Raw genomic sequence first — 26,325 nt, forward strand, 5'->3', positions numbered from 1 at the left:
TGATGCTAAGCCCTCTGGGCAGGAGGAGTGTTAATCAGCAGGTCCACTGCCCAGTGTGTATTTTATGTGTGGTGTGGAACTCTCCTGCTCTTGTCTTGATTAAGCATGTAAATATAGGAAAGTAGAACAGAGTCTGGTGGAGTCCACACTCATGTGTTAGCAGCACTGAAGCAGCCCTCCATTTTTCCTTCCTTTGCTTCAGCTTTTGCCATATATCTTTTTTTTTTTAAGAGAGAGAGAGAGAGAGAGAGAGAGAGAGAGAGAGAGAGAGAATTTTAATATTTATTTTTTTTTTTAGTTTTCGGCAGACACAACATCTTTGTTTGTATGTGGTACTAAGGATCAAACCCGGGCTGCACGCATGCCAGGCGAGCGCGCTACTGCTTGAGCCACATCCCCAGCCCTCTGCCATAGATCTTGCATTAAAGATTTTTCTTTGATTCTTCATTTAAAAAAAATCAAAATTCTATATCATGATAAATTTCAGACCAGTCCTAGTGTAGTCCATGCCCCTCAGCCCCCATAGTGATCTTGTTTCATTATTATTCCACCTGCATCACCTTCATTTTCTGAAGCAAATTGCAGACATGGTATCACATCATCTATAAATATTTTAGTGTTTATCTCCAAAAGATAGAGCTTCTTGGAAATTTCATGGTCACATCTAGAAAAATGAACAGTTTTCCAGTCGTGTGTTTGGTTTCCCTGATGGTGAAGAAAGGCAGTGATTACAGCAGGTGGGAAACTGCTGTCCCTAGAGAGACCTGCTTGCAAGGTTGGCCCTTGCTGGTGTCTGCAAGTTGGGCTTTGGGGGTGTTCCCACTACCCTGATAGCTATATTTAAACCGTGCAAATGACAGGGTTTACACTGTACAACTGCTGCCCCTCTGGGAGGCTGAGAGGGGCCACGTGACTGGCCCTTGATTTAAAACTTGGCTATTGAGTCTAAAGAGCTTCCCTGCTGAACACGGTTTCACATGTGTGGCCCTAACCTTTGCTGAAGAAACTGGATGTGTCCTGTAGAACTTCACTGGAGGGCTCTTGAAAGCTGGCTCCTGGTTTGCTTCACACTTTGCTTTGTGTCCTTTTGCTGTAGTAAATTGTAGCCATGATAATGACTGGATGCTGAGTCCTGGGAGTCCTAGAGAATCAGTGAACCTGGGGGTGCTCTTGGGGGCCCTTGACATAGTCTGTCTCCTCCTTAAACTGTTCAAATCCAGATCCCAATGAAGTTCATTCCTTGCAGTGGTTGATTTGTGTCTTGAGTTTCTATCTTCTTTGTGGTGATTATAAATAGCGCACATGTGGCCTAGTGTAACCTAGTCAATCAATGAAGAGTCATCATTAGAATCAGACAGGATTCAAGTTGTGGCTTTGCCCCTTAGGCAGGTTACTTTCTTATCCTTTGTTTTCCCATATTGAGAATGGGGTAATAGTTCTCCTTACCTTGAAGGATTGTTGTGAATTTTCGTATATGTAGTAGGATGTTTAGCTTTTATTTTACTATGCTGCTTGGGATCCTCTTGGCATTATTCTTTTGGGAAGTTCCCTTTATGTTTTTTAGGCTTTCTTTAGTGCCTTTTTTATATGGTTAAAAAAAAAGTATTTAAAGAACAGACAGGTTTATTTTGCCCCAGTTCATTTATTATGTCTGTGTCATCCCAAGGCTCTTGTCAGTGGTTCTCAATCTGTCTTCACTTTGAAATCACGTGGGGTTTTAAAAATATCCTTGGCCTCACCCAGACTGCTATGTTATCAGTCTGTGGGGGGTTATTCAGGCATTGGGATGCCTTAAAAAGCCCCCTGGCTGGTTCCTGTATGCAAGTCACTGGAGAGGCGGCTATCAAAAGGCTGAAGACCAAGGCTTTAGGGGTTTTGTTTGTTTTTATTTTTTGGTACCAGAGATTGAACCCAGAGGTTTAACCACTTTCCAGTGGATTTCCCAGTGGGCTTAACCACTGAGCCACATCCGCAGCCCTTTTTTTAAATTTTATTTTGAGATAGAGTCACACTAAGTTGTTTAGGGCCTCACTAAGTTGCTGAGGCTGGCTTTGAATTCATGATCCTCTTACCTCAGCTTCCCGAGCTGCTGGGATTAGAGGCACTTGCCACTGTACCCAACTAGGGCTTTAGGATTAAACTAAAGGGAAAGTTGTGTACTTTTGCTCTTTTTTTTTTTTTTTTGCCATTTTCTACTTTAAATGAAAAATAAAATTATACAAGTTCACACCTACTAGCTAAATGTGTATTTTCAAAAAGAGAGTGGTATACATCTGTCATGGTTACTAGAAAAATCTCAAATGCTCTGCTGCTTCTGCTATCAGGTCACTTTCTCATAGCTGGGTAAAGTGGTGTATGTGTGCCTAGTGTGAGGTCTGTGTTTTTATATATTTAGCTCTTTTAACTCTTGTATGAACTCAAGGGTGCAGTTATTCTGTGCCAATGAAAAATTGAGACTTAAAAGTAAGTAACTTAACCAGGAGCTACATAATTAGTGATTGATTGGCAGAGCTGGAAGTTGAGCCCCAGCTCTAATCCAGCACTCATGCTTTCTTAAGACGTGGTGCCCCCTTGGTTTTTGCCCATTTTGATGTGAAAACAATTCTAGCAGGGTAGGGGAATTTATGAGTGTGTGTGAGAGTCTTGTTCATTAATTTTGCATATTTCATGATCTCTTATTCAGTGTCTTTTCTCAAATAGCTCACAGGACTTTTATAGTTTAAGTTCCTCACCAGATCACCTTCTAGAGAAGATTCTGGATTAACTTTATTTTAATATGTAGGACAGCTGTGCACAGGGAATGAGTGTTATAGATCCACTCCAGATGTGGAAGTATTCAGAATGCTTTTCTGGTATGTGGGATTGGTCTGTTGACTTTTGTCCATAGAGCCTGTTCAGTTGTTCTTTCAGGAGAATGAAACCAAAGCTTGGCTGCTTCTACATCTCCCTTGATTTCCCAGTGGGCAGGAAAGACACTGGAGAGGCAGTTATCTATGGTCAAAAAAACCATGTGACTATGGATCAGGATGAAGCTAAGAGCTGTGAAGTACAATGTGAGGCTTAAAGAATGCCTCGGGAGAGACATGTCCTGAGAAGAGGGACAGCTTGGAGGCCTCTGATGTCACTGAAATTGAAGAAATGGGTGGATCAAAACTAGTTGTTTATTACAGTAAAATATCCTGTCTCGTTTCAGAAACATTTGACATTTTTCAGACATTAATATTATAATCTATCTTATGAGAAGTAAGATATTTTCAGTGACAGTAAAAGTCACTTTTTTTTTTAATCAAAAGAGATGTCACAAATAGCTGGCATATCGTCTTTAGAGAAATGAGTGCCCTGTACAGGATGGCACCCTTGAACATCCACCCTGTAACAGAGTGTTGGTTATCCCTGGGTGAAGTGCTAGCCATTTTCTCATAATCAGTTTGGACATTCAGTATTATGCACAGTGATCCTTTTTAGGGGCTCCTAGTCTGAGGACTTTCCTTGTGGAACCCTGTGGCTCACTGTAGAGCAGGTACTGAGTCAGCTGGCAGGCTATTTAGCTGTCTTTCTGCTCTTCAGAGCAAGCATCTCAGCAGACTGGGATTGAGACTTGTTGGGATTTCTGAGACTTGACTGTAAATTTCAGGCATTTTTTGAAGTATTTTAGTACTTTGGACACAGGGAATTTAAAAAAAGGGCAGCAAGTAATAAAAATTGCATGGTGATGTATCCTGTGACAGTGTGTTCCGAGTTGGATTGTGCTGACTCTTACACTTTTTTTTCTTTCGTGTTCACGTAGAAACCCGATGTCCTGACCACCGGAGCTGGGAATCCAGTAGGAGACAAACTTAACATTATGACTGCAGGTCCCCGTGGGCCCCTTCTTGTTCAGGATGTGGTTTTTACTGATGAAATGGCTCACTTTGACCGAGAGAGAATTCCCGAGAGAGTTGTGCATGCTAAAGGAGCAGGTGAGATCTCTGGTTGTTTGGTTAAAAAAAAAAAAAAGGATTAGTTCAGAATACCTAGGTCAAAATTCCTTCCCAAAGTGTTGGAGGACCTTGGATAGAAGTGCCAAATGTCTTTTCATCAGAGAAAGAAAAAATGTCTACTAAAGGGGGAATTAGTAATTACGTAGTGGTTGATTCCTTGGATTGAACAAGTATAAATAAAATGTTTTATTTTAAAAACAGTGGTCTTCCATTTTTTCTATCATACTATCAATGAAGGAATAAAAATATAGAAATACAGATATAGACACATGTGCTATAATTACAGCTTGGTTTAAATGGTGCTCTTACTACATACTGAAATGAACTGCAATATTGAGCATAGTTGTGTTAGACTGGTAGGTTTGGGTGATTTTTCCTTCTTTTTTGTCTAAAACTTATGTAAAAGTTTGATTTTGCTTTTATGATGGAAACAAAAGATGGGAATGGGGTTTAAAAGAAAGCTAAAAACTCAATAGGAAAAAGATCCCCAGAGAAAGAAATGAAACATTATTTTGGCCTGCACCCTTGGACTTCCAGTTAAGATTCCCTAATTTCTTCAATTCTTTCTCCTAGATAGATTTCTTCTGTCTTTTCTGCATGTGTCTTTTCTATCGTGATTTAATATGCTAATCAATTTATTGTTTGGTTCTGAGGCATCCTTGATAACTGTTAGAACTATTCTTTCCCCTGTATTTTCTTCTCTTCAATTTTATTTTGGTTGTAGAGGGACACAATACCTTTATTTTATTCACTCGAATCCAATGCCTCATGCATGCTAGGCAAGCGCTGTACCACTGAGCCATAACCTCGACCCCTTTTCTTCTCTTGTTTTCTTTCTCTCCTAGGCCCTACCTGTATCAAGGCCCTCTGAGATCCTGTGTTCTTGGGTTGACTTTGATCAACTACTTCTAGCTCCACTCATTTCTCCCTCTTGGCTCAGCTGTGTGGCACTTACTTGAACATGAATGATAATTGAGCTTTGCATTTAATCTCACTATTTTGTGTTTGGACAGCTCCTCTTCCTCCCATCACATTGGAAGCTCCTAGAAGGCTGGTGCTACACCACCAGTTTCTCTCAACACCAGGTGCCTGTTTGAGAGGCTGATAGTCTGAGTGAAGGTCTCATGGTGAATCATTTTTGTATCTTTCTCATTAGGTGCCTTTGGCTACTTTGAGGTCACACATGACATCACCAGATACTCGAAGGCAAAGGTGTTTGAGCATATTGGAAAGAGAACTCCGATTGCAGTTCGATTCTCTACTGTTGGTAAGTCAGTCTGTTTGCGTGATGGTATTGTGCAATTCAGCCTATACTTTATTTGGGATATTTATAACTTAAAAATTTCAAGAAAACTTATTAGGAAATATGAAACAAGCACTTCTCCAAAATTTAGCAAGTTTTACAGTAGAAAAAATATTTGGAGACATGTAAGAAATTACTTATATTTCTGTTTGTTAAAGTCTTGGGAAATCACCCTTATAACAGAGGTTACCTCTGCAGTTTTGTGACATTTGGGAAGAGCTTTCCATAAGTGGTTGCCTCAAAGGGAAGCATGGAGTAAGGCTCTTATTTAATAGTAATGGTAATAGCTGTCCTTTATTGAGAATTAAGTCTGTACCGACCATGGTTAGGTGCTTTATAGACATTAATGCTCTGATCTGCTTTGCAGAATAGGTTATTCCATTTCAGAAGGTTAAGTGATTTTTCTCATGTTATAGAGCTAGTTAGTATTCAGAAATATCGTACTGTATCTCTTACACATCACAATACATGATTAATTTGGTGTTTATGTTAGGCTTTGTGCATTTAATAATATTGCAGAATGCAAAAATAAATCAGATTACAAAATAAACTTTTATTTTAACTGATTTTCTTAATGTTAACCTCATAGTTTTGACGTCTCACTCTCTTTATCTTCCCTTATATTAATTTAAAATTTAATTACCAGTTTAAACAAAGTTATATTAAATGGATAATCTTTTGAGCTGTTATTATATATGCTCTCTTATTACTCTCAATTACTTGTTTTGATTTGATTTGTAGATCTAATTAGCTGGTGGGTGGTAATTAGATCTACCCCAGGCATGTAAATACCTACTACCCCAGGCATGTAAATGCCTACTTTACTTCTGGGAAATGGATTAGAAACTACAGATCCTAATGTTTCTTTTATGACTTTTGCAGAATACTATGACTTATGCTTAATTTCCCCTTTGACTCTCCCAGCTGGAGAATCGGGCTCAGCTGACACTGTTCGTGACCCTCGTGGGTTTGCAGTGAAATTTTACACTGAGGATGGTAACTGGGATCTTGTTGGAAATAACACCCCCATTTTCTTCATCAGGGATGCCTTGTTGGTAGGTGATAGCATATTTTATGTTCCACAAATGTTGCTTTAAATTGATTTCAACTGCTCTGTGTAGGTTGGCATATGAGGAGAAGCCTCAGGAAAGGCAGAAAGAAGATAATTTGGGTTGTCTGGATTGTCCTTTTAAATATATTTTTTACATTTAATATCTCTTTATAAGATCAAATGACAACAATTACTGTTAGTCTTGGTTTTGGCATTTCAAGATTCATTGCCTTAAATGGGAAGAGTATAATTTTCCTTGTAGAGCATTGAAGATTAGTCAAAAGAGGGGCTTTGCCCTAAAATATGTAAAGGATGTCTCTGATGGAGGTGCATATAGACCTTGATTTTGTGTGTGTGTGTGTGTGTGTGTGTGTACCTACTTATTTTTCTTTAAGGAGTTATTTTAACTTTGTATATTTGAAATACTTTAGGTATCTTATGTACTACTTGTATGTGCTGAGTAAATTTCATTTTAGGGTTTGACAGTTTAAATTCTAGTATTGTTTAGAATTATGATCCATAACTGAGCAGTAGGCAATGTATAATGTAAGACACCATAATTCCTATAAACTTAGTTTTTGGAATTTTTTCTTTTTTCCCCATTTAGTTTCCGTCCTTTATCCACAGTCAAAAGAGAAATCCTCAGACACACCTGAAGGACCCAGACATGGTCTGGGACTTCTGGAGCCTACGTCCTGAGTCTCTGCATCAGGTGGGAACCTTATTTTTTCACTGAATTATACTATATCACTGGGGTGAAACTGTGACTTAGGCCTCGTGATTCTCCAGATGGGGCTGCTTTATAGGAATTGTCTTCTGATTTTTTTCTGGGATGTTTCCTCAAATTTCTTGATCTCGAAGAGTTTTATAATGACTGATTTTATTTCTCATCATTCATAGGCCTTGAATGTTGATGCTAGATAACTGGAAATATTATAATTGACAATTAGCAATACTAAGGATTAAAGTCTCTAGTCTGAGATGAAGCTCTACATTAGGAAAAAAGGGGAAAATAATACTAAACTATTTTGCTATTAAAATGTATTTTGAATAATGGCTTAAGCTAGTTTTCAGATTTTTTTTAGCTTCTCCCCATGGAATTCTGAGTCATGACATTAACGATTTGTTTATCATCCTGCTTTGAAACTTTTCTCTTTGTTATTTTCTATAAATGAAATAATACTAGTATCTTCCCATGGGATATTGATTGGTATGTTCTGTGTCATTAAGGGATTTTCTGGAAACTTAAGAATGTCTTAAAAACATCGGATGTTTTGATTTAAACTGAGAGATTTGAGGCTTTAACTTCTCTTCCTTAGGTTTCTTTCTTGTTCAGTGATCGAGGGATTCCAGATGGACATCGGCACATGAATGGATATGGATCGCATACTTTCAAGCTGGTTAATGCAAATGGAGAGGCAGTTTACTGTAAATTCCATTATAAGGTATATGTTGCCTTTGAGGTAGAGGCTCCTACTATTCACCTCTCCTTATTCTTTCTGAAGTCTGAGCAGGAATTTGAGCTTCTCTCACCTCTCCCTTTCTTCCACTGCCTAGGATAGAAAGTATTGGTCTAGTTGATTAGCACTGTGAATATTGTGTTGACCCCCACCCAGTGAGTAAATTCATGCTGCTCAGTTAGAGCTGTGTGTAGTCTCTCTTTGATCTCTACTTTGTGCATGGCCAGAGGTAGCACATAGCTACTGTCAACAGTTCAAGTTTTTTTTTTTCCCCCTTCTCCTGTAAGTTCTTACCTGTAAGTTCTGATATATATATATTTAAATGCTCATTTTGTACTGGCTCTCTGGGTTAGTGTTTCTGCTGTTAGTGTTTCTGGTGCATGTTAAGATTTTCCTCTGAAGTGGGAAGACAGAAGGTTTTGGTTTGAACTCAAAGGTAGGGAGATGATTAAGGTTTCCAGGCTAGGCAGAAGGAGATTTCTACCTAGGTTATCCCAGCTTCTCGAGAGTTCTTTGTTGGAGTTTGGAATCAAGCCCTAGCAAATAGTGAAGTGTTGTGGGGCTCTGCCTTTCCAAGCCCAGAGTCATTGCCCTTTTAGGGTCCAGAACAGGATTAAGGAAGATCAGTGCACATATCAATCTCACCATCAGTTCTAGCATCTCATACTATTGTCTCAAAAACATTTCTCCTAATTTTTTAGGTGATCCATTGATTTATTTAGCATTTATTGAGGTTGTATTATGAGCAAGGCAAAAAAAGTAAAATCAGTTACAAATGTCAGAAGACAAAATAATACTTTTCTTTTTTAAATTTGCTTTCATATACTTAGATCAAATTACTTCTGGAGAAGCTTGGGGGAACTTCTTAATCAACTGAAATAACTTAAAGAGCACTCTCTTGGTATGATCTTGGAACTTATTACAATAAGTGATATTACCAATTAACTCCAGAGAGCTAGTTAAAAATAGAAGCCTATTTCTATTTTTTAAAATAGAAGCCTATCTGTTTCCAAATACTACTGCTAAAATAGGCAGAAGGAAGTGGCTTCCTGATCAATGAAGTATCCCTTTTAGTGACATCAAAAAGCCCTCTTCTCTTCTATCTTGACTTAGTTTTTATCTAAACAAACTGGGTAGGTATATCATACACGGAAACATTAATCTCTTCTTGCATTTATGACTTGGAACAGTTTCAAGAAGCAGTTGATACATTGTAATTGTAATTGCCAAAAGGAGTCACTTAGAGCAAGACTAAAGGACTGTGTGTGGGGCAGCCAGCCTAGTTAGTAGCTTTGGAGTTAGGCTAACCTGAATTCAAATCTTTACTTTTCTGCATAACTGAGACCTTGGGCATGTTACTAAAAGTTCTCTGTGCGCCAGTTCTTTTCACTGTAAAGTTGGGATAATACTGCTGGCCATGGAAAGACTGAATTGCTTACATGTCTGCTCATTAAGATATCCTGAGGTAGCTGAGGTGTTCATGGAGTCATCAGTCTGTAGTCTTCTGACCTATGAGGATTCCTTTCTAAGCTCAAAGGATTCAGTAGAGGCTATAAGAGTATTTCAATATTATTGCACGGTTTAATGTATTAGCTCTTTGGGTAGTCTGCACATAGTGAGCTTCGTGTTTTAATCCTGAAGGTGGCCTGGCTTTTGGACCACTAGTAAGAAGAGTTCAAACTTTGACACTTACTAAACAGAGTTGAAATTTCTATGGTAGAGGTAGAGCAGCCTCCCAGAGTTGCTTTTTGCTCAGGAAGTTTTTCCAGGACACTTGGCTTGCTGGGGGGCTATTAGAATAAGGATCCTGGTGAGCAGTGTAGGAGCAGTGTGGTATGATAATAAGAGCACTTGTGAAAGTAGTTTAACTTCCTCGATTTTTTTGGTTTGTTTGGAGAGTCAGAATATTACTTTTGCCCATTCATAATTAGAGAACCAGTTCAGAGCAGCTGTTTTTTTCAGCTCTGTGAACTACTATTCTGTGATTTTCTTAAAACAAAACAAATCAGGAAGAATGTGGGGATTGGAGAGATACTAGCTAAGTACAATCTCAGTAATTTATTTGAGCTGTTATAATATGGGATTTAAAACATTACTAGATGTAAAAAAAGGAAGTCCTTTAATTTTATTAATCTTTTGCTTATTTTTAAAATATATTTTGATTTTTCTATGGTTAGAAAAGTAACATGAGTAGAAAAATTCAAATAATATAGAATAAAGGGAAATATAGAAATAATGTTTAATATGAAATGTATGGATGGGTTTACTTGATATTTAAAAGAATCAGGATAATCAAGTAGAATTTCTTATTGATAAATTCACTAGTATCAGACTTAAACAATAAAACTATTGTAAAAAAAGCTTAGTCTTTGAGTAAGGTTTCTCACGGTTGTTCAATGAATTCTGATTAAATTTTGATAGCTTGACCAGTAAGTTTGAGTTTGACCTCATTCTTTCCTTTCTGTAGACTGACCAGGGCATCAAAAACCTTCCTGTTGAGGAGGCTGCAAGACTTTCCCAGGAAGACCCTGACTATGGCATCCGGGACCTTTTCAATGCCATTGCCAAAGGCAACTACCCCTCCTGGACTTTTTACATCCAGGTCATGACATTCAGAGAGGCAGAAACTTTCCCATTTAATCCATTTGATCTCACCAAGGTAAGTCAGCAACAATTATGTTTTTCTTTTTGAAGTCTCTTCTTACCTAATTAAGAAAACAACACAAATCCCAATGGCGTGTTCACAGTTGCAGGGACATCATAGACCTGTGGTGGCAGCACTTCAGGTCTTGTTGCTGTGGGTGAGGCCCCCAACATCCCAGTTCCACACTCTGTTGGATAAGTGCATGGAGTTTCTATAGGGGGCTTCATTTATTGTTATTAGCAGGGAATGAATTTTGGAAATCTGATGTACTTTTGCCCTGGGAAAGGGCCAATACTTACTACTTACTGTTGTAAAAGATTTTAGTTACATTCTCACCTTAAATTCTTATCATGTTTTGTTGGGTCAAAAATTATTTTCACCAACTTGATTATATTTGAAAGTTGATATATTCATGGGCACCTTTAATGCTCTTCAGTTGGTTGTCTGGTAATTGAGAACATGACATTCTTTTCAGGTTTGGCCTCACAAAGACTACCCTCTCATCCCCGTTGGCAAACTGGTCTTAAACCGAAATCCAGTTAATTACTTCGCTGAGGTTGAACAGATAGCCTTTGACCCGAGCAATATGCCACCTGGCATTGAGGCCAGTCCTGACAAAATGCTTCAGGTAAGCTTGGTGGATTGAGATGTTCTCAGGCAGGTGTCCTGTTTGTGAACAGACACATACATATGCTTGAGAGTGCGCGCGCACACACACACACACACACACACACACACACACAATGTGTGATTTGGCATGATCTTTATACCAGGAATTAATTAGAACATTTACTTAAACTTAGTTTAAGTGCTTAGTTCCTTGTGGAACTCATTGGGCTGAAACATTCTTAGATGGGCATTCCTAAATAAACCAGTTTTAAACCAAGTTCTCTAGTAAAGTTCCTACATATGTGAAGATATGAACATTTAGATTCTTAATTAAAAATAAAAAACATAATAGAAGTACCTTAGGTGTTTGTAGGGTAAAGCATGGTTTTGGCCTGAGATGGCCAGGAGGGAATAATAATTAATTGATTAGAACACCTTAGCATAAGTTCATCCATTTCCTATTCCATGGTGATGTTTGCATTTTTCATCCATAAAGGCAGATCTGGGGACAATTTTTATGAATTAAACTGCCAGTGATTAAAGGCAGATTAATTCAGTGATATGTCTTGCAGTAGTTGCTAGGCATTCAGGGCCCGTTTTCACTTACCAATATGCTCTTCCAAGAGTACAAAGAATGGAGATTCTACTTGGGACCACAGATCAGTAGGAAAATAATTTGCTTAATAATTAACATGTAAATAATTTTTTTTTGTGTGTGTGTGTGTGTGTTTTTGGACTTTGAGAACAAAACAGAGGTTAAAGATCATACCCTAGCTCAGACCACAGTGGCTGAAGGTTGCTGCTTATGTAAGTTCTGATTCCAGGGCAGGTGTCAGTCTCCATGGAGTACAAGCTAAGATTCCTGTTTTTAAATTTTTTTAAAATATTAACTTTTTGCTATGACATTAGGGATATCTAGGGCTTTTATAGAAAGTATGTTTTGGCTTTAGTTTTTGTTTCTTTTAACTAACATAAATTGAGTACCTTTGTATTGTGTGTGATAGCCCTGTCCTAGATGCTATGACAGATATAAAAACACAAGATGACCATAACATAAGGCAGAGTGCCATGATGAATCCAAACCTGAAATGTTGTCTGATCAGAGATCTGTGACAGAATTTTAGGAATGAGGTATCATTGGAGATGGGTTTTGAAGAATGGCCAGGATTTTTATTTTCAACAGGTAAATGGGACAGGACAGGTAGAATATTTTGGGTATATTTAGCTACATTGTCATTCTTTCTTGAATGAGAAGAATTGAGTTTGGACTGGTTCATTGAGTATATGTCAGAGGAGACTTTAAGTGCTTGAGTGGAAATTTAGACAGTTGTTCTTTCTAGGAAAACAATAGTTTCTTTGGTTTTGAGCAATGTGGTCTGGTAGATAACAAATAGAATCACTCCTCTTGGTGATAAATAGAGAATGAGGGAGCTGGCAGCTGGGAATAATGAGGGAAATTTGAGCAGACTACAGTGCATAAGTAGAAATGCTTGCATTGAAACTGAGGAATTGAGGAAGCTAAGGCAGTGTGACCCTGGGCCCCAAAGCTTTCCTGCCTGGGTTTGGAGGAGTGCTGAACTCTATGATGGAGGGGCTAATGGGGTTCATCATGGTGTGAAATTGTCATAGCCAAGCTAAGACTGCATAACTGTAGTATTGAGGAACAAAAGTTCACCTGAGTCTTCTCATAAGAATCACTGGTCGCTGGGATCCCAGTGAGACCTGGAGGCAGGCACACTGAGTCACATGATTAGTAGAACACTGAAGATATAAATGGAATTCTAGGCGCAGGGAAAAGGACCAAGAGTGAATATCTATTCTCTACAACAAAAGCAAATGCATGTATAAGGCATTTGAAATTATGGGGAAAAAAAGCATGAAAAAGGATGACAAATGGAAATCAATTATGTCATTTCCACATTTTAGTTCTGACAAGTATGTATGTTTTAAGTTAAGTGTGCTTTAGTTTTTCCTGATGAATTTTTCAAGTGTTTGAAAGAACTTCTCTAAGTTTTATCAGACTGTCGATCCTATCCTAGCTTTTCCCATAACTTCTCAGGTCATTTAGTTGTGAATTCTTATTCCACAAAATTCTTTAGGAGCTGTGCAGTTGAGAAAGGACTGTTGTACTCATTTAGCCATTTGGTAACAAGTTTAAGGTGTTTTAATAGATTAGTGATATAATCTGATTGGGCTTTAGGAAGATTCTTTTGGTAGGATGTGTTGTTGGAGGAGGGACTGGAAATGGAGAGCTAGTTAGGAGGACTTTGAAATTGCTCCTGATGAGAGCCAGTGAGGGCTGCAGCTTGGGCAGTGGAAGTTGGGGTGTTAGTGCACAGTGTTCTGATTTATCTTTCACAGGCCTTGCTAACAAATTTTAAGACTTTATTCAAAATTATAAGCCAGACCACTGAGAAATGAACAAAATAGTGTAATGTGAGTCCCAGAGAGACTGTCCCAGAGTACCTGACAGTGCAGGTGCAGCCTCTTTACTCCCACACTCTTCAATTTACCAGCTGGAGTTGGAGAAGTGGGCCAGTTGCTTGCATGCAAAGGGATTGGTCTGCTTTTCCCTCCAGGCTCAGCAAGGGAGCACAGGGGCAGGGCCTTGAGTAAGACCTAGATTCAAGTTGGTGTCAGGTATGGCCTCACTGTGCCCATTTCATAACCTTTGTGGATCTCCACCCGTAGACGGAGTAGGTTGATGGAAAACCAGAACTCATGAGATAGAGGCTATATTCAGGAGTTGCTCATAGCTAGATTGTATCTTGTACCCTGTTGATAAGAATTGGAGCACAACTTCTTGAGTCAAAAGAGGCAACCAGCTTCTCAACTGTAGCTGGGTTTTAGTCATGGCTGCATGACCAGCCATCTGAGTATTATCTTAGACTATCTAAAATGACAATGGGAGTGGAGTTTTCAGTCAAGAGCATTTTGTGGACAGAACTGTGGGACTAGGTACCGCTTGCCAGTAGGGATGATTTGGTATAGAATATTCAACTTGGCTTTTATTTTTCTATTGTCAAATTTGGGATATAAGAATACTAATTAAGATTCAAGATCAGTGATCAAGTCAATGAAAGAAAAATTGCTCATAGAGTAGAATTTTGAATAATGAGAATAGTTCAATATTGAAATTGGATATTAAAACTGATCGTAAAGTTTTAATGAAAGAAACATCAAAATGCTTATCTGCCTTGGTTCATACAAAACATTTATCAATCTTCGATTTGTTACCTTTGACATTGTAGAGTGACGATTTTGAGGCAGTTTTCTTTGTGTAGTACTTTGTTTAGACCTAAAAGGTTTTAGAACTCCCAGCATACCTGAGATGATTCAGAATGCAATATGGAAGGTGCTTCTTTGAAGAATTCCCATGTAGTTGGATTTGTAGAAATGTACTGCTTTTTAAGAGCAAACAGTCGATTTCTTCCCTAGGGTTGGGGAATGAGGAGGTTTGGAATTAATTCAGGATTCTGGTTAGTTAGATTCTAGCAAATTTATTTTACAACTTTAAACTTCCTTAGAAATGGGAAATAATATTAGACAGGATATTTTCTTGTCATTTGGGTGGAAAAAGAGGCATTATTTTAGGACAGACATGAAGTTTATGGGTGGCCATGTGGCCTGAAGGTCACATGGCAGTTCAGTTAGGGAGAATTCACTTCATAAATGAGACCCTGGCTCTTTTTTTTTTTTAATATTTATTTTTAAGTTATTGGCAGACACAACATCTTTGTTTGTATGTGGTGCTGAGGATCAAACCCGGGCCGCATGCATGCCAGGCGAGTGCGCTACCGCTTGAGCCACATCCCCAGCCCAGACCCTGGCTCTTTGGAGAGGTGATAGGCAGAGTTTTGTGGTGACCATGAACAAGAGTCCTTTTCACATTAAATGTCACAATGACATTTATAGCCACTTCCTATTTCATAAGTAACTGTCTCTGTCATGTTTGTTACCCTAGGGCCGCCTTTTTTCCTATCCTGACACTCACCGCCACCGCCTGGGACCCAACTATCTTCAGATTCCTGTGAACTGTCCTTACCGTGCTCGAGTGGCCAACTACCAGCGTGATGGCCCCATGTGCATGCATGACAATCAGGGTAGGCCTTGGCTCCCCTACCAGGGCAGAGGGCACATAGGGCAGGACACCAGTGGCTTTCAAACCATCCCCACAGGACCTCCTTTGCTGTGACAGTCTCTGCAGGTGCTGCCATGACCAAGTATTTCTTGCCCAGCACTATTGGTTCAGACTTCCCCAGGACTCTCCCGCCTGTATCTCTTTGATGTATTTTGTCAAGAGTTCCTGCCTCAGATTTTACTTTGCTGGCCATCTGATAGTTGAAGGCAGGGAGAAAAATCTTGCCATTTGGCTGTACTAGAGTGAAGCTTATATGGGAGTTACAAAATGGACGGTTCCTCAAATCTCTAGGACTTAGATCCTTGGCAGTGCAAAGTCAAGACCTGATGTCTTCTGCCTTTTTTTATGCTTCTGTTGAGGCCGTGGAGGAGCAGGTCCATCTAGGGTCTAGAAGGGATAGGATGGCCTAGTGGGAGGAGAGAAAGGAAGGCAGAGAGGTCAGAGGATTCCCTGTGCTGAGGGAATGTGGTTGAATTCATGTCGATGGATCCAGCAGTGAGCTAGTAAAATTCCAACCACAGGCTGGTTTGCGCAAACCACTGGGTGCTGCTAGGCCACTCCTTGTTTAGACAGAAGTGAGATCAACTGGCGAGACGACAACCCACTGCATTTTGGTTTTTTGGAGCTCATTTACCAAATTTATGCCTTTTTTCTTTTAATTCCTTTTTGGGTGCTATGTACAGTCTTGGGTTGTTAATTACTTATGCTAGTTAGCCAAACAGAATGCCTGATTAGTGTTTTTCTTTCACTGTCCCACAGTTTAGTATAGATCTTAGTGTTATAATTCCTACCTGGGACACGTGTTTCAGTACAGGTTGCTTATATTGATCTCTTCAGAAATTTTGCTGATGATCGATATTTATAGTCATAGATGCCTATGTAAAAACAAAATTTATTTTTCTATGATAAAAACAAATGTGCCTTAAAGGAAATTTGGAAAATACAGAAGAGAAGAAGAGAAGAAAATCTATTCATGGTCTCAGAATCCCAAGGCCACGACTGGGCATTTTACTGTGTTTCTTGCTGTTCTTTTCTATTAATATTTTTTATACTTTAGATTATTTTGTATATGTAACTTTGTGCTTTGCTCTTACCATGGCTATTAATCCTTTTCCACGTATGGAACAAGTTTACACGCTTCCTAACTAATTCTAGTAGGTGGCTGCAGTATTTTTGTTCCCTAACTTACTCAGAGGCGTGATTGTGTCATTGCCTCAAGTAGTCTTCTGTGTTTTCATTCTTCTGTTCGTTGTTTTTTTCCATTCACTTTCTTCAGTCCTTTTTTTGTTGAAACTGTCAATCGGAGATCAATGTATCTTTTGAACTTTACTCATAAACAACTGCTTCATGTTTACCATTCTTGTTTACCATTACAGTGGCATTCTTAAGGAAAAAACTGTGTATGGATGTATTTGACACGCTGCCTGATTCTAGAAGTAGAGCATGTGGGCTGTGCTTGTAAAGTTCCATGAAAGAGTTTAATTATTCCCAATAGTCAGTGCTTTAAAGACAACTCCCACTTTGAGTAAAGGTCAGAGCTTTTTTGGAAATGGAATTTTGAAATTACTCAAAGATCATGTTAAAGATCAAATTCTTAGTGCAGAAAACACTGGTAGCTGATTGTTGGAGCATTTTGCTTTCCATGGAGACATAGCTGACAAATTTCTTGAGCTAGTAATTGAGCTTCATAATGGTGATATGTGTCACTCAGGTAATGGTTCCTTGTCTGCCGCGGAGGTCACTTGCTTATTCTCTCTGTTGATACTTGGTGCCCTGATTGGTATCATACATAGGCATCTCTTAATTATCTACTGTGGATAATGTGCTCTGGCAGTGAGCTAGGTAAAATTCCAACCACAGGCTGGTTTGCGCAAACCATTGAAGTTTCTATTTAGGCAGTGTGGGCCCAGATAAGTCAGCTTCCACAGGTCTCAGCTGAGGCAGAGTGTCATTTGGAAACCAAGTATGCCAGAATGGGAAAAAAAAGCCTGTGTCATAGGAAATATTGTGATTATATTTGTCACTATTTCTTTCTATAAAGTCCAGATAAATGAATGCTGACACACTAGAAATATAAAATTTTTAAAAATATCTTTTTTACTAGTCTATGGAGGAATGTGAAAGTAAAGCTAAAATCAAAGTCATCATAGTAAAAGAGAGATAATGTGAGAATTTTAAAAACATTTAAGGAGCAGTGGAATAGAGTTCGGTAATGGCCAGATATAATAAGTAGGCTGTGCTGGAAGAGATGAGAAGCCCAGAGCTCTCGCCCACATCTCCTGCTGACTCATTCCTGGGTGACCTGCACAGTCCCTTAGCATCTCAGAGCTCCATAACTGATCTGTGGATGGAAGGAACAGGGCTAGAACTTTCAAGTTATTCCTAAGAGTTGTGTGATTCAGTATTCAAGTGGAACCCAAGTCCAAATAAAACTCTTCGATTTGAAATGTGTCTATCAGTCTAGTCTCAGTGGTGACCACATCAAATCTTTGAAAACTTATGCTTGTGCGGGTGAGCATCAGGAGACTACATAGCTAAGAACTGTTGACAGGTTGAAATGGACTTGGAGATCTCTGTTCACTCAGGCTGAGGCAGCCCATATGAGCATTGAGAAGATGAAGCCTTCTCTAAGACTCTTAGCACTGCCTGTAGCCAAGTCTGAGAAGTGAAAAATTGCACGTGTGTGTATATGTGTATTTGATTACCACTTGAATTTTTTTCCTTGAATATTAATTGCTTGCCTACTGGTTTCAGTCTTCATATTGCTAATGAGTCTTGATTTCCTTTAAAGGTGGTGCTCCAAATTACTATCCCAACAGCTTTTGTGCTCCAGAACAGCAGCCCTCAGCCCTGGAGCATGGCTCACAAGCCTCTGCAGATGTGAAGCGCTTCAACAGTGCCAATGAGGACAATGTCACTCAGGTAATGGTTCCTTGTCTGCCATGGAGGTCACTTGCTTATTCTCCCTGTTGATGTCTGCCTATTTCCCCCCTCTCTTAAAGGATCTAACTTCTTAAATTGAATTCAGAGAAGACTTATCTCTAATAGGAAACCATGATCCTTATTGGAAGGGGTTGAATAGTTGTATTACTGTGCTCTTTCCGTTCAAGGTGTGGAGACTCATTTCAGTTCCCCTAAGTCTTATTGAAGGGATATAGCTGGGGCTGCTGGGGAAATGTGTTTTCACAGAAATCTAAGAAATGAGCAAGTACAGCTTAAGCACCATCAAATCTACTTAGATGTTTTTCCTGTTCCTTCGATTGACTTAATTGTTGTTTTAAAATATGAATATTTCTATCATTTATCTTTTCTATTTTGGATGATAATCCTGACCAATATCTTTTTATACTGCTTGAAGCCAGTTTAAACCAACTATTGCATATTCTTCAAATTAGTTTTTAAGTAATGATGTTACTAGAAGCAACAAGTCTACATAGCAACCAAGTGAGAGATATGTTGTTGTTCTTCCTGTGACTATTGGTGAGCATAGGAAGGCAGTGTGCCACAACTCCAAGGTTTGCAATGGTGTGATCCTCAATATTGTCACAAAAGCTCTGTTTCTTAATGTTGTGAATTTCAGATCCATAATCTGTTAAATAACCCCTTCCCCACTGCCAGGCCCTTCTCAGAGCCTTTCAAATGTTACATGTAGCTATTTTCTTTTTTTATTCTTTTCTTTGCCCTTTTTGTGTGTGTTTGTGAGTGTGGGGGAGCGCCTTCTACTCCTCTTAATACTTCTGTATCAGATTCTAGAGAGAGAGAATCAGATGGACTCAGCTAATCTTTTCACCCTGGCTTCTGTGTCATTGGTCTCTGGTCAGCCTGTAGTTGACTGCCGCAGGTCAGGTGCTCATCCTGTTTCCAATCACCTATGGCTACCCCAAGGGGACTTTCAGTAGCTGCTGTGAGGGGCTCATGCATGGGCAGCTCCATGCCAGTCATGTGTTCAGTGCAACTTACACCACACTCACAAGAATAAAGTTAAAAAATGTAGTTGTTCTAGAGTTCTATACAGGTCATTTATGTTAAACTTAGTATTTAAATTGGGTTGGAACCTATTTCTAGTTTCTCAATATGAGAATGTGGATTCCAAGTAAGATATACTTAAATATACGAATTAATTCACTGGGGGGATATATTTGAAAGACATTTGCATGTGTGTGAGTGTGTGTGTGTGTGTGTGTGTGTGTGTGTAAACATTATTTTAAGATATAAATCATGTTTAATTTAAAATAGCTCCTATAAAAACTTTTATATTTTTAGTGATGCAGTGTTACTAAGTATATTGCTGCATACTCCCTGTCTTGCAAAGAAATTTGCCTGTGCCAGGTCAATATAGATATAATATGCATCATATATCTCTTGAACAAATTAATAATGAGGCTACTGTTTGCACCTTAAAATTTACCATGTGATCCTTGGTATATTGAGAGATCTTCTTATGACCATATAGTATGCACATTTCCAAACAGTCATGTTACTGTTATTATAGATTTATAACATGATTATATAATGATAAGTCATATGGGAAATAAAGAAGGTTCAGATTTATTCTGTTAAAAATGATTCACGTGGACTCCTACTCTGGCTCTGGCAGACATATCCACTTATGGAGAACATTGGAATGCTAGGGAAAATACAGAAAGCATGTGGTTCAAGGTTTTGGAGGATTTAAGGGATCAAGATGTCAGAGAGAAGGAAGTGCAGGAAAAAGAAGGTGCCAGGCAAGCCTGAAGTTTCTTGTCCTCTCCTCATAAAGCATTTATTAATGTCTTGCAAGCATGGGTCAGAATGCCAGTGGAGTTCAGAGCAGTTTCATGGGCCTGCACTGCAGCCCAGGGTCTGCTGAGGAGGAGAACCTCTGGTTACCACCCCAGGCTCCAGCTGGAACCCTGAAGGGCCATGCCTAGGAAGAAGGGCAAGCCTGAAATAAACTTGTTCTCCCAAGAGCTGAAACGCAGCTGTGCATCAGCTCAGTCTCAGACAGGACGTGTCGGAACGCCACCACAATCGACATAGACTTCTGTGACCTTGAAAGGCGTGGGGATTTCTTGCCACCAGCAAGCAAGTGGTCCAGTCTATAGGGGACACTAGCTGGGTGTGTTAGTCAGATTTTCAATGCTGTGAAAAATACCCTGAGAAAAACGACTTAGAGGAGGAAAGATTTATTTTGGCTCACAGTTTCAAAGATTTTGGTCCATGGTCAGCAGCTTCATTGCTTTGGTCCTGAGATATAGAATGACATGGCAGAGAAGAGCTGCTCAGCTCCTGGAGGCCAGGAAGGAGAGGGAAAGGAGGAGGGAAAGGGGGAGGGAAAAGAGGAGGGAGAGGGGGAGGGGAAGGACGGGGGGAAGGGGAGGAAGAAGAAGAAGAGGAAAACAAAACAAAGCAGGACACTACCAAATGATCAACTTCCTCCAACTAGGCCCTGACTTCTAAAATATCTACCAGCTCCCATAATGCCAACAAATTATTAATCCATCAGTGGATTAATCCTTGATGAGGTGAGAGGCCAATCACTATTCCAAATCCCACCTCTGAACGTTGCTGCATTGGGGAACAAGCCTTCAACATATGAATTTCCTTGTGCAGGGTGGGGGGGACTTCATAACCAAGCCATAGCACTGAGTGTCTCCTAATCTAATTCATTTCTCACATTACCTAGAGTGTCAGATCCCACAGGTTGAGGGCTCTGTCCCTGAGACTGCTCTCCCTCACCCCTAATGCTCGTCTCAAGCCTCAAGGTATTTCTTTTTGCCTGTGCTTCTCACTATAGGGATATAAATTAGGGTTCCTACAACCCTCTCCTCAGGTTTGGTTCAGTTAATTTGCTTGAGTGGTTCACAGGACTTGGGGAAATATGTTTACAGCTCTATTATTAAGGATATTACAGAATATACAGATGAAGAGCTGCATAGGGCAGGGTATAGGAGAAGGGCACAGTGCTTCTATGCCCTCTCTGACAGTGCACCCCCCAAGAAGAACCTCATGTTCAGCTATTTGGAAGCCCTGGGAACCCTGTTTTTTTTTTTAATTTAATTTAATTTAATTTAATTGCATATCTAATGCTACTGCTACTAGACTGAGTAGGGAAACCCAGCAAGATCTGTTCAGTTTCTGCTTGGCCTCTGTGCAGAAATTCTCCTTTCTGTTTATGGGACTTTCTGGAATGAGGAGTGTGTTATGATCTACTGTCAGACAAGAATAGAGAATTTCTTTATGGCAACTCCAACACAGAGAGACAAGGGAAGATATGACCTGCTCAGGGAAGAAAAATACTATTTTCTATGGCCTACTTTGGGGAGGAAGTTCTGAGCCAGGAACCATGGCCCTAAACCAAATGTACATGCTGTAATATCACAGGTGATCTTCTCCATTCTAATGCTTCCCCGAAGCAGACATAAATCTTCTTTGGCAGATAATAGAACCTCAGATTATATCTAGATCTTTTCACGTATAAATGTCAATTCAGTAATAATAAGGTACACCTAACACATAAGACTTTATGACTGAAAAATCAAGATGATATGAAGAAAAAAAACCAAAAACTGACAGTACAAACAAACATACTGGAGGCAGATAATGGAATTGTAAGATGCAGGTTTTAGAATAACCATGATTAATGTTTTCAAGAAAATAGGTGACAATAAGGGGAATATTATAACTTTAATCTATAAAAAATTAAATAGACATACTGAACTAGAAATTGCAACAACTTAAAATAATAACATAGTAGATGAATTTAAAAGGAGATTAGCACAGCTGAAGAGAAGATTAGTGAGTTGGAAGGTAGGGCAGTAGATAATAAGACTAGCTCATGAGGAAAGAGAACTCTTTATCATGAGACTATACACACACACACACACACACACACACACACACACATACACATACAGTCCTGGGGATTGAACCCAGGGGCTCATGCATGCTAGGCAAGCACTCTACCAGTGAGCCATATCCCCAGCTCTATGAGACATCATTTAGAAATTGAGAAGAAAAATTACAGAATGGGGAAAATATATTTGCAATTCATCTAACAAATGAGTTATATGCAGAATATATGAGGAACTCTTACAGAGCAATCTGAAAAAGACCACTGAATAGAAAAATGAGCAGTCCAATAGGCACATCACCAGGTAGATATCCAAATGGTTGAAAAAAGGTGGTTTACTTCAATAATCATCACTAAAATGCCAACTAAGAAACACTGCTACACTTGTACCAAAATAGCTAGAATTAAAAAGATTGCCCTATCAAGTGTTGTGAGAACAAGAATAACTCTGATGTGAGTTTAGCTTAGTTCAGCTGTTTTGGAAGGTTGTTTGACAATATCTGTTGAAGCTGAACATATGCTTGCCTTTTGACCCAGCAGACCCACTCTTCAGTTGATACCCAATAGAAAGCTGTATATATGATCATTTGAAGACATTTATAAGACTGTTCATGCTATCCAAATGTTCATTTAATGAAAGAATGGAAAAGTAAGCAACGGTATATTCTCACAATGTATAGTAATGGAAATTTATAAACTATTGCAATAAACCAATAATACAGTTGAATTTGTACAAACATGACTTTGAGCAAAAAGACCAGATAAAAGAATATAGGCTGTATGATTACATTTCAAAAAACAAAGCCCAAACACATTTATACTATTAGAAGTGAAAATGAATTGCCTTTAGGTAGGAGAAAGGGGATTTCTGAGATGTGGGCATTATTTCATCTTCATCTGGGTGGTCGCTACACAGTTGTGTTCACTGAAACATTGAACTTTACACTTATGATTGATGCTCTTTACTGCCACGAATGTTCCACTTAAATTAAAAAGGTTATTAAAGAAAAAAATCCTCTTACTTTGCATTGACTGGTAACTGTGACACTTTTTTTTTTTTTGTTAAATAAAAAAAGGAATTTGGTCCTGCCACTAAGGGTCAATGGTTAACATGTGGAGCTGATGGAGTGGTTTCAAATCCTTTATTTATTGATGATAGAACAGTCCATGCCCCTCTGCAGTGAGCAACTGAGTTGTAGGGTAGTGGTTGTTAGCCAGACTTGAGAACATGCAAGTCAGAGCACAGGAGAGTCCTCCAGTTGAACTTTTCAAAGTTAACTGCCTTTATTTGAACAGTAGTGAAGACAGAAGCTAGGGTTGGGTGAAGAGTCTTCCTGTTCATGCTATTTGTGATGTAGTCTAGTTAGGCCACATGCTGAAATAGGTGTGCTGTTTATCTTTGTACACACATGTGGGTACTTTTTTATTTGCTTCTTAAAACTGGAGATTGATCAAATCTCTAGAAGAATAAATATTTTGTGGGGGTTTATTTGGTCGTGTGTTGACAAATACTTAATTCTTGACTCCCTGGGGGAGAAAGTTGTGGTTCATCAATTTTCAGGGTGCAGCTATTCCCTAAGGCAGATTTTTAAAAATTTTTTTAGCTGTAGATGAACACAATATCATTATTTTTTTTTAAATTCATTTTTATGTGGTACTGAGGATCGAACCCAGTGCCTTACACATGGGAGGTAATCGCTCTACTGAGCTACAACCCCAGAAAGGCAGATTTTAAGCTGCCCAAATGATATCGTTGAACCTATGGCTTTGGGAAGTGATGCTTAATATCACTGTTACATACTGTTTCCACCAGAGAGATAGTACAGAGATAAGCAATCTTAAAACCATAGGTAATATATCTTAATTATAAAATGATGTGTTTTGAGTATTTCTTTAATCTTTACTGTTATTTCAGTTTTAAACTGTTAGAATTTAAATTTTACAAAAGCATATTTAATAACTTATTTAAAGAATTCCTGAAATCATGATAATGTACTTTTATGACAAGCTGGCTGTAGTGCACCATTGAAAATGTAATAACTAATTCCTTTCTTAGTCCAAGATGGTAGATTGAGGTGACACAGGAGAGTTTTCTTTTTCTTCTCACACAGAAATGCTAGGTCAAATTTTTTTTAAAGAATAATACAGCTCAGCTAATTATTATAATTAAGACATATTACCTGTACACCATCTTTAAGGCCCAGAAATGAAAATGGAATTAGTGAGTGATCATTGAAGTCTCATGGAGGTAACTAGACCTGATTTGCCCCTTATGAAGATTTTATGCCTCCAAAGGGTTAGGAGTGAGAACTGGGGTTGTGGCTCAGTGGTGGGGCACCTAGCATGCCTGGGTTTGATTCCCAGCACTACATAAAAACAAACCAACCAAAGGTTAGAAGTAAGGCTTCAGGCTTCATGTGTTGTAGGGAGCTAGAATTGGTAAAGACCAGGAAAGAGCACCCCACCATTCAAACTGAAGATGCAGCTTGGAAGCATGTGAGTTGTAAATGGAATCAATTTCTTCAATCCTGAGAAATTGGGAGTTCTTGCCCTCTTCTGTTCTCAAGTGAGGTATCTACATTCTGGTCCCATCTAGAACCACATGGAAGCTGTGTACTAAGAAACAAGTAAATCAGTGAGCCCTTTTGGGCTTCGCAGAGAGGACGAGAAAATCACCACATGAAGTTATCTTCACAGATGGGACACATTTGGTACTTACATAGAAGATAATTCCTGTTGAATATGAGTCACGGGAAAACTACAATACATACAATGAAATCCAGTGGCCTGAGAAATTGCTGATGTAAGAATCATACACCTGATAATCTGAAAGTGCTTTTAAAATAAGCATGTACACATATTTAAGGAGATACAAGAATTAATCTATAAGAGAAAATTAGAATGTAAGAAAAATCAAAGAATGCCAGGTAGATTTGAAAAAGAACCAAATAGAAATTTCTAGAAACAAATAATCTTCAAAATAAAAATTCAACAGATATTGAATCCCAGTGGATGTTTATAAAAAATGTTAGATATAGTTAAAGAAAAAATTAGTTAATTGGAACTATGTCTGAGGAAATTCCCAGGGTGCAGTACTTTAATTAGGTTTTGTTGAAGTCTGATTTTTTTTAAACTTTGTTATTAGATTTATATTTTCCTCAAAAAAAAATTTTTTTTTTTTTTGGTATTGAGGATTGAAGCCAGGCTTTGCACATACTAGGCAAATGCTCTATCCCTGAGCTATAACCCTAGCCCCATACTTTCCTCAAATTTAAGAGTATATGTAAATATTTGATTACTTTGAAAAACGATATATACCTCAAGATTTTATGAATTTTATAACTGCATAATTGGATATTATTGAATTTTGTAAACATTAACAAAATATTGTGCAGAGCTGAGTCTGTCACATTAATCATACTTAACAGATACTTGTTGAATGAATGAATGAATGAAATGTTAGAATAAAATCATAGCTACAACCTAGAAATGGTTGATTTCAGGATCAAGCAGAGATTACTAGAATTCATAGATTTTAATCTATCAGCATTTGCTATAGTAGTAAGTTCAGCAGTCTAAGCAAAATATCACTATCAATATCTGTCTTGCCAATGTAAGCACTGATGTACTATTTAAATGAATTAGTTTTTTCTTCTCATGGTTCTGGGAAAATTGAACAAAGATTGTATTATGTTACATTTACATTCAGAGACAACTTGCACATTTTTGACTTATTGATATTAAAATGTGGTGTATTTGTAGGTCTTGTATTTATAGAATGTTTATAAGCATTGACTATGAAGAACATTATTAAAAAACACTCATAAGCTATTAGGAAATGAGTTCCTCCTGTCTTGCTTAAAACACAAGAAAACACAAATGGCAGTTCCAATTATTTTATATTATCCTTAAATTTTAAAAATGGTATATTTCAAAAGTAGCATTTTGGGTGTGTTTGTGTGTGTGTGTGTGTGTGTGTGTGAGAGAGAGAGAGAGAGAGAGAGAGAGAGAGAGAGAGATAAATTGGTTGTTTGATTCTTTGTGCCTTCTTTTTGCTGAGCAGGTGAGGGAATTCTATACAAAAGTGCTGAATGAAGAGGAGAGGAAACGCCTGTGTGAAAACATTGCTGGCCATCTCAAGGACGCACAACTCTTCATCCAGAAGAAAGCGGTGAGTCAATCTTTGTAAGCTAAAGGGTGACATCTTCTGGCTGATGGAGGTAGTGCAGCGATGTGGGAGAACCTTTAAAAGAAGTATCATTTCTTCTTTTTTTAATTGTTTCTTAGTTATACATGAAGTAGAAT

The 26,325-nt window shown here is 38.5% G+C and overlaps 1 protein-coding gene across 2 annotated transcripts in view; it reads left to right on the forward strand.

The window, feature by feature from the left end:
- Window positions 1–26,325, forward strand: part of CAT (catalase) — a 35,838-nt gene that overhangs the window by 6,219 nt on the left and 3,294 nt on the right. For both annotated transcript variants that reach the window (XM_081278811.1, XM_081278810.1), the window contains exons 2-11: window positions 3,788–3,959; window positions 5,137–5,247; window positions 6,208–6,338; window positions 6,942–7,046; window positions 7,654–7,779; window positions 10,262–10,453; window positions 10,914–11,066; window positions 15,012–15,150; window positions 17,980–18,110; window positions 26,084–26,191. In XM_081278811.1, coding sequence (XP_081134937.1) covers window positions 3,788–3,959; window positions 5,137–5,247; window positions 6,208–6,338; window positions 6,942–7,046; window positions 7,654–7,779; window positions 10,262–10,453; window positions 10,914–11,066; window positions 15,012–15,150; window positions 17,980–18,110; window positions 26,084–26,191 — 1,368 coding nt within the window. The remainder of the gene's footprint in view (window positions 1–3,787; window positions 3,960–5,136; window positions 5,248–6,207; window positions 6,339–6,941; window positions 7,047–7,653; window positions 7,780–10,261; window positions 10,454–10,913; window positions 11,067–15,011; window positions 15,151–17,979; window positions 18,111–26,083; window positions 26,192–26,325) is intronic.

This window comes from Spermophilus citellus, assembly GCF_964194105.1.
Source record: "Spermophilus citellus genome assembly, chromosome: 2".
Lineage (NCBI taxonomy): Eukaryota > Metazoa > Chordata > Mammalia > Rodentia > Sciuridae > Spermophilus > Spermophilus citellus.